Source organism: Peromyscus californicus, unplaced genomic scaffold (genome assembly GCF_007827085.1).
Source record: "Peromyscus californicus insignis strain IS unplaced genomic scaffold, ASM782708v3 Scaffold_18__1_contigs__length_77618521, whole genome shotgun sequence".
NCBI lineage: Eukaryota > Metazoa > Chordata > Mammalia > Rodentia > Cricetidae > Peromyscus > Peromyscus californicus.
This window is the reverse complement of record NW_026294480.1, coordinates 28683052-28698109: the sequence shown is the minus strand read 5'-3', so window position 1 is coordinate 28698109 and position 15058 is coordinate 28683052. Positions and strand designations below refer to the sequence as shown.

General features: G+C 38.1%; 1 protein-coding gene across 3 annotated transcripts in view; it reads left to right on the top strand.

Annotated features, from left to right (window-relative positions):
• Capsl (calcyphosine like) overlaps positions 1-14479 on the top strand; it is a 32991-nt gene extending 18512 nt beyond the window's left edge. The window contains exons 3-6 of one of the 3 annotated variants that reach the window (XR_008219448.1): positions 2342-2519; positions 3032-3241; positions 4444-4583; positions 6205-6300. Coding sequence is in view for 2 of the 3 variants with exons in the window: in XM_052743152.1 (XP_052599112.1) it covers positions 2342-2519; positions 3032-3241; positions 13762-13863 (490 nt within the window). In the remaining variant the exon portion in view is untranslated. Of the gene's footprint in view, positions 1-2341; positions 2520-3031; positions 3242-4443; positions 4584-6204; positions 12239-13761 lie in introns of those variants that run through there. The other 2 variants (XM_052743152.1, XM_052743151.1) reach the window with 2 other exon arrangements.
• The last annotated feature ends 579 nt before the right edge of the window (positions 14480-15058 follow it).

Genomic DNA, 15058 nt, shown 5'->3' with positions numbered 1-15058 from the left:
CTCATTGACATTTCCGATGCTTATGTGTAGACTCTCAACCTCTTCCTCCTGGACTTTCCTCCCAACGTTATCACTGCTTCATTCACTGCCAAGTTTCTGTATTTTAATTCTTTCAACCAGCTCTTTCTAAGGGTCTCTAAAATTTTGTCTTGTTGATATTCTGTTCATGAAACCTTTGCAGTTACTTTTTAACATATAACAAGGTTTAAGGCCTTTAGAACTTAAGGAGATTAAAATTCTTCATATTCTTCCATGGACCCACTTGTCCATATTTATTTTATCTCTTTTAACCTTTGGTAGCTATCTTCTTGCTTCCACAGATGGACAAGGGATGTTTTACAAACTACTGTTGATCTGAAATGCTTCTCCTTGCCAGAACTCAGAATAGAGGATTGCCCCCCCTTCCTATCTTGCCATCTCTGAATAAATTCCTAAAGGGTAGAGTCAGTGTCTCATTCACCTATGTATTTCATATTATAGTGTTTAATCCAATGTTTGGCAGTTTATAAAATGCCCAGCTGATGGTGAAGTTTGTTGAACACTCCAAGATGTGTCAGCAATATATTATTTATTTCACATTTATCTCTAAAAAAGAAATTATCAGCCTATTTGTTGTAGCAGGAAAATTTATTCACTAACTCATCTAGCTGATGAATATTAATAGATTGTTTCCTACACAGTAAATTTATAAAAATAAAAAAACATAGAGATGGACTCTGCCACCATATAGCCCATATTCAAGTCTGCATGATGTACTTATTTACTTATTCAGTGTCCAAAATGCTCTTTCTAGTTTTTCAAATAAAATATGACATATAAATGAACAAGTGTCTGGCATTTTATTTACTTTTCTGTTTTTCATTGCCATTCAGTGTAAAAGGTTTCATTATGTTATTTTACACGTCTGTATCTCCATTCTTATTCATTCTCTCCGTACTGTCCTCTTGTGTTTCTTTACTCGTTCTTGCTGGTCCACTTCCTCCCTACAGTCCAGCATCTGCTTTTGTGTCATTTGCATCTGAATCTCTCATAGTTACACAGAACTGGCAATAAGAAAATTGTAGGTCACAACTTAGAAATTGCATATTATTTTAGCATTAGTTAGAAATGAAGGGTCAACAGTGTAGACTTTTATGGAAAAATGAGACCCAGTTATACTCAAGTTTCCATAGCTATTGTTGCTGCAGAACTAGAAGTCAAGCTCATCTTTTTGAAATCCTAAATGATAATTCTGTCTGTTAGGATTCTAGAAAAAATATAATTCTTAGGGCTGTAGTATGGGAAGTGGTGTATGCTGTAGAAGAGAAAGAGTGGAAAAAAGGAAGATCATAACAGCACAGTATGATATTTACAGAAAGACCTTAAACATCACAAAATCAATGAGAAGACATACCATTTCTTTTATAAAAGTTGTAGATACTGTGTATTTGGAATGATTACATTCCTTGGCTATAACAGACGTGTTTCTAAGCAGAGGTTTCCTGTAGACAAAGCAGCATCTATATAGTTTATGTGGTCAGTGTGCATATGGTGGAGAAATAGAAGCTTTATTTATGCTTGATATTAGTTTCTAGAGATTTTACCAAGGTTCATATGATTAATAAGAAAAAACCTATGCTTCAATTGCTTGCCTATATTTTTTTTGGGATTTGTTTAAGTTAAAGATGAGGAAACTACAGATTTATTAGCAAACATGTATTCCAGAAAGGGTGACCTATATTAGTAGCTCTTCATTATTATAACAAGATACCAGGGATAATGAACTTATGAGGTGAAAAAGTCCATTTGGCTCACAGTCTCAGAAGCTTCAGTCTATGATCAATGAACTTCATTGCTTTGGGCCTGTGGCAGGGCAGGGCCTCAGCACAGGGTGCATGCAGTAGGGGTAAAGCTGCCTGTTCTTGGTGGCTGGGAGGCAAAAAAGAAGCAAGCAGGCAGGGTCCAGGCAGTATCCCTTGCAAGGGCATGACTCCAATTACCTGACTTCCTTCCAGTAGACACCAGCCTCAGCAGGCACTACCAACCTCTATCAGCACCAGTGTACCTGACAGCCAAGCCTTCACACCCAGATGTTCAGGAGACAGAAAAGATAACTAATGTTCATGTCATGTAATTAGAGTCAAACAGTGCAATTGTCACCTTCTCTGTGTGTATGTGTGTCCATGCACAACATGTGTCCAAAGGTTTGCTTGAGAACCTCTGAGCTCAATAGTGAGTCTGCAGAGAAAAATCTCAAACTTCTGTATTTTATTTGAAAGCAAATGGGAGCGGTTCACTTTTTGCATCTTCACACTTACACGTTGTTCTTTGTGGGTTTTTTTTTCCATGTTGTTGTCTTCAGAGTGTTTCGGATTATGGATGACAACAACAACCGAACCCTTGATTTCAAAGAGTTTTTGAAAGGGTTAAATGATTATGCCGTGGTCATGGAGAAGGAAGAGGCAGAAGAACTTTTCCGGAGATTTGATAGAGATGGAAATGGGACGATAGACTTCAATGAGTTCCTTCTCACATTAAGAGTAAGTATGTTCTTTATGTAGACCAAGCTGGCCTCGAACTCACAGAGACCTGCCTGCCTCTGCTTGCTTACTTTGATTTGTTTCCTTACTTGGGGGAGGTGTTGCAGGGATGAGGGGAGGATATGGGGAGACCAGAAGGTGAACAGAATTGGGGTGCATGATGTGAAACTTCCAAAAAGTCTATAAAGAAGTTAATTTTTTTTTTTTTTAAAAAGAGTAAGTATGTTTCCCAACCCTTGCCCCATGAATCAGTGTTTTCTGTGGAGGAGTTTGACTTTCACATGGTTTGGGTTGGCTACTTCAAGGTTTTGTTTTCAGAAGTTGCTAGTACATTTCAGAAGGGTGTGGGCAGAAGATTGAACCAGCTGAGGGACTTTCTGGAGTATCTTATTTAGTGGCACATAAGCAATTTCACATCACTGATGGGAATATTGAATCACATCTGCTATAAAAGAGGCTCGTTTGCATGTGTATTCATCCGTGTGTGTTTTTTTATTTTTTAATTTATCTAGCCCCCAATGTCCAGAGCCAGAAAAGAGGTAATTATGAAAGCTTTTAGGAAGTTAGACAAAACTGGAGATGGTGTTATAACCATTGAAGACCTTCGCGAAGTTTATAACGCTAAACACCATCCGAAGTACCAAAATGGGGAATGGACAGAGGAGCAAGTCTTCCGGAAATTCCTGGACAACTTTGATTCACCGTATGACAAAGATGGGCTGGTAAGTGAAGAAGATGAATCCAGATGGAATTTATCTACCCCCATTGAAATTGTAAAGGAGGAATAGGTTCAAAGCCTTAAAAAAAAAAACCCTCAAATGTTGACACCATAACTATTACAAATAGAAGGAAACATTCCTTTGGGCCATCTGAACTGTTAAAAATTAAAAGTGAAAAAATGTATGTTTCAAACATGTACTGGGACAGACATATCTTTATTGGTAGGGAATCCACTAGCTGCTAATTGCTCATCATGGAAGATGTGTTGTTTTGAACATCAGCCCATCTCATCGTTTCTAGACTCCCCATGTACAGCTAGCTGTATTCAAGTGAGTTAGATTGCAATAAAAGTGTGCTTCATTTTAAATAGGACCAAAATGCTTTGGAACAGATATGCAAGGCTTTTCAGGACGTTTGGTTCCTTTTACCCTTGTCCTTAGCAGTGTCATTTGCCATCACACTCTGCTGTGTGAAAAAGCAGCTGTTGGTAAAGGGAATCCCAGAGAGCAGAATTTAGCCTGACTCATGCTTTAGTAAAATTTGAGATTATCTAGCACATTTAAATTACAGTGAACTTCAAGGCAAAAGCAACCACTCATTTTCATTTTAGTTGCCTTCAGCTATACAAAATGTTGTATATTGGAAGAGATGGGCTAAGAGCCCTATGCTACCTGTTTAAACACTATGAGGTAGTTTTTGTCTTAGAGGACCTGAGAGTTATTGTGATGGGGGAGGGGAGTCCCTCAGCCTCAGTAGCAGCAGCACCTCTTAACCTTTGGGTCATACCGGAAAAGATAAGTGGGACAGTGACTGGGAAGGGGCGGTGCTTATGGGAAGAAGAATCACACCTCCTCCCTCTAAAGGGAATTTCCCCTCCCTTTCCCACAAAACCTGGTGGCTTGTCTTATTATCAAGGGGCAAGAGGAAGGAAGGGGAAGTTTCTTTCCTGCTGACATTTCACAGTCGGAGATGGAGAAGTAGTTGAACTAGTGTCTCGTAGGCTGAGGAATTGTGACAACAGCTACAAAAGAGCCCCAGTTTCTGTTGGGCAGTCAAATGTCTAGGTCAGAAATAACAGAACTGCATGTTTCCTCTGGCCCTGCTGCCTTTGATCTACCAAGATGTCAGAGAAAAATAACCAACTGCCATTTCCCCTAATAGCTCAACCTACATGAGTCCCTGTTGTTTCTGGCTCTGTCTGCAGGTGGTTCCTCCTTGTCACCAGGGAAATGTCAGCTGCCTTTGACTCTACCAAGTCCAAGTAACCATTTGTGAATCAACTGATTTAACGTTCCCATGTCAGCTCCTTCTGACATTTATCTCTATCAGCCAAATTCTCAAAAGGTTATTGAGGGTTTTTTCTTTTTCTTTTTTTTGGTAGTTACAGTGTTTGATGTTGCTTGAATACCATAGATCTTGTAATAATGTTGAATATTAGCTGTTCATTATCATTGGGTGTGTGTCTTGAAAACTCAGATTACTGGTTATACTGAGGAACCACAAAGTTTGACATTTGGGGAGATGTAACCCCAAGTCTTTGTATATTTAATGTATAATCTATTGGTGCTTGCACAATCCATATTTGAGATACTTAGATCTAGGATATTTAAAAAGCCTTATTTTTATTACTAAACATAATATATATGCAGCCTTATTTAGTATGACAATGAATATGAACAGTGTTTATTGAACACTTATCAACTGGCTATTGTGCTAAGGGCTTTACAGATATCTTATTTAATACACCTAATAAATATCTTCATAAAAGTGGCTCAACCTTTTCTGGGTTCTGGGAATTAAACCCAGGTGCTCTTAAAGAATAGCCGGTGGTCATAGTGCTGAGCCATCTCCCTATCTTAATAACATCTTAAAAACATAAGGAACTGTAGATACAAGCAAATCTACGGCAAACTCTTTCATAAAGACAATAGTTCCTATGTGTATGCTATTTATTTGTGTTTGCAGATGGGTGACCACAGATCTACTATTCACTGAGTTTAGTGTCATTTTTTCATGGTATCTTTTACTGGTTTAGAGGGAGGAGGTTTGGGAATCAGTATAGGGAGACATTGTAAGTCACGTGAATATTTTTGGTTAACTTGCAGCTTTTTTTTTTTCTTTTTGTTTTTAATTTTGTTCAAGGAGTCCCTGTAGTAAATGAAAGAGATGTTAATGGTCCCAAAGACTGATGAGACATATTCAGTTGTTACAGACTAGAAACAATTCTTCAGTTATTTATGAGTTTCCTTTCTTGTGATGCTTTTAGTCTTTTGACTTAGAGGTTGGCCAACTCCTATTAACTCATAAGACTTCCTTCCTTTTTCCTGAAAAGAGAGTCATCTCAACCATGGCATGGAGAGACACCTCTGCTGATATTCCAAAGACAGTCATACGTACAGAGTGGAGAGCCTGGGGATGGGGGTGGGAAGAGAGGAGCAGCTGGTAATGTTTTTGCTTACTCTCAGCCTTGAATGAGCAATTCATACCTTTAAAATGCATGCAAATCACATCACACATTTTACTAGAAATTGCTTTCTTTACCCATAGGAAAAAGCATTCCTTGAAAAGTGAGACGCTGTTTATCCTGACATTGGACATGGCTTGCTTCTGACATGTGCCAGAAGGACAGTATTAAACAGCTAAAGAACACCTACTTCTTATTTTGGGTTGGTCTCTGTGTCTGAACCAACAGATACCAGTTCTTAAAGAAAAGATGACAACCCATGCCTCACTCTCCACTTAGGGTGGCTTGGATGTTTTTAAGGCTTACTTCTGTCCTGAGCCCCTTTCACCACTGTCCTTAACTTGGTTTGGTCTTTACTTTTGTTTTAGGTCTGTTCCTCAGCTGTAATCATACACAGAAATCCTTGGTGGTAATGTCCCTTCTCTTTACAGGAATGGAAGAGAGGTCTCCATTAATAAGAGAAGCAAAGTGTCCTTTCTCTTTCTAACTTCTCCACTACAGGTGACCCCTGAGGAGTTCATGAACTACTATGCAGGTGTGAGTGCATCCATTGACACTGATGTGTACTTCATCATCATGATGACAACTGCCTGGAAGCTCTAAATGCCTGACCCATGGAGACAGCCAAGTAACTCCAAATGATCAAACCTCAACCCCAAAACTCAGAATGATATTTTATTTCATGTTCATTGCACAGCTTCTTCTTTGCCAACACAGTATATTTTCTAGGACTGACATAAGAGCAGAAATAAAGTCACTAAGTAATTAACTGTGGACTTGACTCCTCTGAAACTGTTTCCTTATCTCAAAAATCAGAACTATTGAAGTTACAACTCTAAATTTTCTAACACCGTGGCTGTGTCCTGCAGGTATTCAATCAACTTGGAATGTCTCTCTTGGTCATCAGTGAAATTTTGAATATTGTAACTATGACCTCGTTTGTCCAGAAAGCCAATATATTTTCACCTTTAAGCTTGATGTGAGAATGCCTCTATTTGTACAGTGATAAAATCTTAAGGGGTTTAGTCTAGATTTTTGGGACCAGAAAGATTATACTAGATTCATAGTTTCTGCAAGTGAATCTGGAGTTTCACTCCTCAGATCTATGGAAGCCTCATTTGGCAAATAGAGTGAATATGAAGATTGGTTTGTTGGTTTCTATTGGTTTTAAAAATACTGATGTAAGAGTGGAGGCCATTTTGTTGAATGGCAGACCTATGGCTCTTCAACACCTCCTTGTGGCTGGACTTGTGAGCTTGTGCTGGACCCTACTATTTTATGTGGAGCAGCTTCACTGTGGTAACTAGCAAAGTTTCTTTTGGTACAATGTTTATCTAACTCTTCCCTGTTGTCAGCCAACCATGAAGACAATTCTGTTTACCCAAAGAGGATGGGCGTGGCCCAGACTAAATTCATAGAACATTCCAAAACAGATTCTTCATGATACTTGATGCTTTATGATTCAAATCCTCCTTCTAGCACTCATCTCTGCTTGTATATTATTGACACGAGAGAATCAACCCATGAGGGACTAATAGATATAAAGGAAGTCTCAGAAATGAGAGAAATGGAGCCTGAAGCTGCAGCTCCTATTCTTCATGATCTGTGCTTGGGGGCCACAGAAAACATAGTGAGTAGATTCTGGTTGCAGTGCTGAGATGAATTCCTAGTGGCCTTTGTTGCTTAGAAGTCTTTTCTACAAACCCCATCTCTGGCTGTCTCTGGGCATTGGTTTAGGGATGTGAATTTATTTGATGGTGTCTTCAAGATCTTCTGGATTTAGGTGGTTCAATAAAGAGAGTCTAAAGATACTTTGTAATTTTAACTTTTACTCCCATTATTTACCTTTTATCTTACACACTCCTTTAAGTTGAGATCAGGATAGATATTAATTTAAGACCTGTTAAAATAGGTGTTACAGGATGAGAATTATATCAGTTCTTTATTGATGCATCTTGCTTTGTTTCTTGTTGGGGAAGCTCAACTTATTTATCTCAATGTCTAATTGGAGAAGAGGCCTTTTATCTTGAGATTGGGTGTGTCTTCATATCATAGAAAGCCAGCTTTCTCTCCATTAATTATACAAGCCATGCTTTCCATGGATTTACTAACTAGTCTTCTGTAGAGGATGGCAGGGCAACAAATACCAAATGTAATGAGAAAGTATTTAGAAATCACATAGAAAGCACAAATATGTAGGAAAGTATCATTTTTAAGCATGTGCCCTGCAAAGTGTAGCTAAGGAGAAGTCTGCTATTTCCTAAGCATGGTGGGTTTCAAGCTTACTGCTCTAGATAGATTTGTGTCGTTGATTCTAGGTATGACTCATGTCTTGCTTAACGCAGGCTACAGAATGAGCATGTGATTCTGAGTAGAGCCTGGGTTGCAGCTATCAGCTCTGTCTCTTCCAGTGATATTTTGCTTCCTGTCTAATGAGGGTACAGGGTACAATGATCTGATTTCAGATAACAGTTGTGAGATATGTGTACACTATGTGAAGGTGTATTGCAGTGGTTGGTGTAATAAAAAGCTGAAAGGTTAATAGCTAGGCAAGAGGAGTATGCAGGTTTCCAGGGAGAGAAAGGAAGAAGAGGAGGAATCTAGGTGCACAGAAGATGCCAGGAGACCTGGACCTGGAGAGGAAACAGGAAGTACAAGATGGAAGAGAGGTAATACCACGTGACAGAATGTATATTAATATAAATGGATTAATTTTAGTTTATTAAGAGCTAGTTAGGAACAAGCCTAAACTGTAGGCTGAGCTTTCATAATGAATAAGTTTCCAAGTCATAATTTGGGAGCTGGCTGGCAAGACAGAAAAACACTCATTACAGATAACCCTTGTCTCACAGTGCAAATTCAGTTGCTTCACTTTCAGAGCTTTAGGTGCTGGATTCAGGAGCAAGATTCCATCAAGGTCTTCTCACCTTAGAGAAACAAGACCTCTTAAGAATCTAATGTCTAAGGAACACTGTACTCCTATTTTTTTTTTATCTAATTTATGACTTCAGAATCTAATTTTTAAGGAACACTATACTTGTATTTCTGATCTCATCTATGATTTCTTACACATACAGTCAAAGATGACTTATTAATTTACTCTGTCTAGTAGTTATGGAAGGAAGAGAGAACCATTTTAAAATATTTTCTAATAACTTACTGAACACTTTTCCAATTTATTTAACTTCTAGATTTTAAGCACAGTTCCATTTGCAATATGAAAAGTAACCACTTGGTTCGGAACACAAGACACAAGAAAAACCCTCAAAGCATTTCTAGGAAGCACTTTCCTACTGGACTTGGACCCCATTCAGGAAAGAAGAAAGGGTAGAATTAGCATATTTTTATGAAATAGAACTAATGCATGTAAGCATTTCCAAATTAGAATCTTCAGATCAAGCCAACCTTACTGATACTGAATTTGCACTGTCTCTTTCATGACATAACCCTGTGTAAGAGCAGGAAGAGACTTAGCTACCATGTACTTGGATTCCATTCTCAGTGCAAATGAGAAACAAGATGTGCTGAGCTATGTACAGACTGGAGTAGAATTCCTGTCAGTCTGAAGGACAAGTTTTTCACTACTGTTTTGCCCTTGGCAGGATCTTCCAACCCCTGGATAGCAGTTTATTTGCTCTGTGTTATTTATATGCATGAACACAGTTATATTTCACACTCTAACATCAGCATTGAAGTCAGGAGTGGGTGTCCTCCACAGAGCCTGCCAACTGACTCAGCATGTAAAGTGACTTGCAGGTAAAAATATCTTCTTGATAATTATTTATTGAGTTCCATGCTCTTCCATGGAGTGTGGATGGAGCAGTGAAATAGGAGCAACCAGTGGCTTTTAAACAAAACTAACACCCAATAGTTATTAATAGATTAGAGGGGGTAGGAAGAGAATAATACAACCCCAGCACTGAAATTCCCCTCTCCATCCCTCATCCAGCCTTGCAAGCTAGACAGCAGGAACCTATCATATGGCACAGTGTAAGGGAATTATAAATCCTGAAAGTCTATCAAGACAATGGAAGCATAATTCCCTCCTATTCTTGGAGGCAGATAGTAACCCTATCCCTTCAGTTGTCTTGGCCAATATAGATTGCCTCATTGGACCATGAGAGTACAAGCAGGAAGTGACCCCACCATCATGATTCTACCTACAGTTAATCTGTTATGCTGATAGTTAATCAAGGAAAGAGATTAAATTGTCCAATATATTATTAGCTGGTGTATGGGTACTCTTCTACTTCTGTTTGATAAAACTGTATTAACATCTTGTGACTCATATATGCTCTAGATTTATGCAAATCTCTTTTGAGTACAGAATACAAAATACACAACTTCCAACTTTCCAAGTTGGCCAACAAGCTTGCTTTCCTGGAAATTATTATTATTATTTTAATTTAAAAAATCTATTGGATGAAGCAGAGAAAAGTTCAGTCATAGAAATGCTCATGACTCAAAGGGAAAAATCAAGATGTTGAGGGGCTTTTAAATGAAGACTTCCTGAATACAGCAACAAGGTTTTAAATCTTAGAAATGCTGTGACTCAAAGTAAAAACAAATACTCTAAGGGTCTGACATATAATTGATATGTTTGACAGACAATTTTCTTGGCATTGGTTTGACTCTTCCAAGTTACATCTATGAAAGCTGTGTACTCAGGTTAGAGCTGGCTAAGTTCTTTGGTTCTAACAGAATACCTCACCAAATTAAGGCTTCAAATGGCTTCTTCTAAAATAGATGACGGGTGGAATCTGTTGAAAGATATATAAGCAAATGATTGACAGGGCTTCTGAGAACGTGGTTGTGAGAATTCTTTCTGGCAGTCTGGGTTGATGCGGTGAGAGACTGTGGTAAAACAGTCCTTCCTCTCTGAGAATAGCACAGCCTTCTTGTTTAATTCTCACACCTGCTTTGCCAAAGCAGTTTTTCCTTCCCCTCCAAAAAAAAAAATGTAGTGGAAGCAAAACACACTGAGAATATAAGCCAGTCAACAGTAGCTGAGTTTCTGATATGGATTTCACATGTAGCAGTATGGTAAAGTGCTCCACAGGAAGACCCCCTCAAAATGTCCTGCTTTTTTTTTTTTGCCACGCGTGTTGAATTCTTCTTCTAATTCTCCATAATAGAATTCACTGACCTTATAACTTGGCATTCAAACACTAGTATTGATCTGGGAGCATCTTACCCTAGAGCTTAGAAGGTTTCAGGGCCTGGTATCTTGGAACCGCTCAGGCTGTGTGCAGAACTCATGACAATCAGCAGTCTGAGAGAGACTCAGAACAGAATGGGGACTGAAAATTGAGAGAAAATGATGGATGGCAGAGTCGCTTGCTCCTGCCAGGGCTCTCTTGGATCTTAACGCTTCTTCACTGATGGGATAAAGTACTTCAGAAATGTGGAGTATTATCCAGTGGCAGGACATTCCCTTCGTTTCCAAGGGAACAGAGAAATAAAGTACCATTCCACAAGTTTCCTACTTATTCATGTGTCAAATGTCATTTAGCAATATCATTCAAAATCCATTTACTTAAGATCATCATTGCAGCTGCAAAGTGCATGTGGTAAATCACTGAGAATTTCAGCTCTACTAATTGAAGTCATTTAGAAAGTGTTTGAGTAGAAATTTACTTTTATTTCATCTAAACTTAAAACAAAACAAAGCTAAGTAAACATTAGTAATGTAACAATGCTTACAAGGGCTGTGTCTGACTATATCCATATGTTTATGGGTATCTATTTGCATATAATTATAATCAGTATGCTAATCATGGAAAGGTCCCACATAGCTTTTAAAGCTGTCTGAGGCCATTAATAAGTTGTTATTTTATCATAAGACTGTAACTCAAGTTATTTTCTATACAGTGAGATGTTCCTATATGTAAACCTTATCTTAACAGCATTTAAGTAGAAATGGAATAAACATGGGTTTCAAAACAGCATTATGCTTGGTAAATAAGAATTTTGATGCTATTTATACTGCAAATGCTAAATATTTTATTTAAAATAGTGTGTACTTTTAGTGGTAAGCTCCATGCATATGAGGATATCAACTTATCACAATGGAAACAACTGGGAAATCATCTGTCATAACCAGAAATTGAGATTTCTGTGAGCTACCAGTTTAGACATAACTTAATTTATAAAAAACAAACAAACAAACAAACCTTATCATTTTGGCACATTCTCAGTGATTTGCCTTTAACAAGTTCTGATTTATTTTTTTTTTAAATTAAACATTGGAAACAGCAACTGTTTCAGTAAAAGAGAAGTCTAACTGTTTCAGTAAAGTTTCAAACTATTTTCAAAGTATGTTTTCTCCCATTGTTGCTTATCCAGGCTCCTGGGCTATGCTTTTGTTTTTTGATAAAAATGTAACATTTTATTGTAATGAACTATGCGGAAGTTAACTGAAATGTATAGAGTTTGGGATAGGGCAAGTGTTTAATTTTGTGGCAACTTTGTTCTCTAGCTGTGAGTGTGATGTTTTTGTTGATGAGCTCATTACAGTAAAGTGAGTGTGCTTTTATATTATTTATAATATTTATAAATATTACTGGTTTATAAATCATTTACAAACATTGCTGATAAGATGTTTCTGTTCCAGGTTACAGTATTTTATTTTGAAAGTAATGAGTCTTTTTAAGATGCATTATGTAATTACTCCTCAAATTACTATTTTGATAGCCAAGAATGAGATATTGAGATGTGATTTACCATTTACTATTACTATTCTTTTCTACTCTTCCCACAGGGTCAGACTATGCCCACTCAGCAGGCTCACCAACTTCTCAGCATTTTTAGCCTTGAGTTGTGCGTCTAGGACCAAGAGGGATAGAATAACTCTATTACTAGTACAAGGAGTGAGGGTAGCCAGAAGGAAGGAAGGGAGGGAAGGAGGGAAGGAGGGAAGGAGGGAGGGGAGGGAGGGATGGAGGGAAGGAGGGAAGGAGGGAGGGGGAGGGAGGGATGGAGGGAAGGAGGGAGGGAGAGAAGCCAGGATCTGATTCCTTTTCTTTGTTCTCAGTGTCATTGCCCAGCACAGAAAGCCCATGTTGATGTAATTATGAAAAATACACTTATTGGCAAGCCTGATGAGCTAGTTCCAGTACCTTCTATATGGCAATTATCTCATACCTGGTTATTGCTCATTGGGTAATATGCATCCTCTTTTCCAGAGTGCTCCCTCAAGGATCCTGTAAGGTGCTCCTTCCTCTAGGTCTATCTCTACATGTGTGTGGCCTAGACTCATTTTCTCCAAAGCAATTATTATCTACTCGTTTATGTTATAAAATCTTCATCTTAAGGCATAATCCTCTCTTTTTATCCACAGAGTTTTTATTCCAGGACTAACCACAGATAATAAAATTCTTAAATGCTCAGGTCCTTTATATGAAACACCAATTTTTCTCATAAACTACATGCATCTTGTACATGTACAGTATAGACATAATTCAGTTTACTCTGAATTCTTCCAATAAAACCTGAGTAAATCAATAGATAGAGAACCCATTAACACAGAGGGTTGACTGTATTAATAATGATTATGAGTATGTAGTATATAGTCCAGAACAGGATTGTCTCATAGGACTGGCTATAGTGACAGAGATTTTCTCCATCAACATTTTCCAGTACTCCAGTTGCTGGCCACATAGAGTTGGTGAGCAGGGAGTATGGTTAGTGTCCCCAAGGAATGGGATTTTTTCATTAAATTAGACCTCATTTTAATTAGTGTGAACTGAAACATTGTGGCCAATGGCTACCTTATTGGGTAGCATGGTAGAAATCCCTAGATCTTATTTTACTATAAGTAGTGATGGCTTGGGGAAGGAGGTTTAGATGACTGAGATGAAGGTGAGTCTTTGGTCGCCCATTGTAAATATCCCATTTCATAACCATTTTCAGAAGGGAAAGTTCTTCTTGATTTAAACAATGCTGCATTATTACCAGTTGCAAATCCCACCTATAGTGAGCATCTCAGGAAAAATGAAGTGTTCTGTGGTTCACATATTTTGACACTCTGTCTCCCCCCTCACCTTTTTCCTTCCTCAGGTTTCAAAAGAAGACTTCCTGAACTACTATGCAGGTGTTAGTGCTTCTATCGACACAGATGCTTATTTCGTTTTGATGATGACAAAATCATGGAGATTATGAATTTTGCTTAACCATCTTGTTGGGGGAAATCAAGAACTCTCAGAGAGCAGAATGAGTTTGTAAGGAGTCCGATATTATGGATCTTAATAAGACGCAAACAAACTTTAGACAAAGAACTACAGGCAGCTGATGACTGCCAAGAGAACTTACTTCCCAGCGATGAGACTTCTGATTGGATAGCCAATGTATAGTAGTCAGCCCTGAAATCATATACTCTTAAGCAGCAAAAATAGGCTTAGCAAGTTGTATTCATGTATTTGTGCATCTATCTATCTATCTATCTATCTATCTATCTATCTATCTATCTCAATAATAAAAGAAAAAGAGTGGGTCAGTTTTAGAGGGAGGGAGGTCACAAGAGGGGTTGGAGGGAGGTGACATGGAAGAGGTCGAAGGGAGAAAAGGGAGGAGGAGAAGTGATATAATTGTGTTTTAATTAAATATATTTTAAAAGATACAAATTAAAATGTTTGAAAAATCTTGAATTTTAGTTGCAAGAGATCTCCAGTAATCTTATTAAGTACTGAAATGTATTTATCTCCACAAATGCTTAGGAATCTAGTTTTAAATCAGTGTGAAAGGAAGGAACAAATAAATGAAGGAAATTATGAACTGAGATTGGGAAGTGGTTTTTGTATAAAAATAAATCACTTGTACTGGATATTTCTGTTGTAGATATAAATATAGATGCTCTCCACACTTGTGTTTTTCCTTGTTTTGATGGGAGTAAGCTCTAACTGCAAAATTTCATGAATTTACTTACTTATTTTACTATTTCTCTTGAAAAGAGAAACAAAGCATATTTTTTATTAAGAGATTTTCTATTCATTTTACATACCAACCACAGATTCCCCTATCCTCCCTCCTCCCAACCCCCAGCCTTCACCCCCAACTCACCCCCCATTTACACCTCCTCCAAGGCAAGGTCTCCCATGAAAAGTCAGCAGAGCCTGGTACATTCAGTTGAGGCATGTCCAAGTCCCTCCTCCTGCATCACGGCTGCAAAAAGTGTCTCACCATAGGCACTAGGCTCCAAAAAGCCAGGAGTCCAATCCATGAGAGAGAGGAGGGATTCTATGAGCAAGAGACCACGATTGGAAAAAGTACAGAGACAACTGTACTTTTCTCAATAGACCATGATTAGAAAAAGTACAGAGACAACTAGCCAAACTAGTGGAAACACATGAACTGTGGA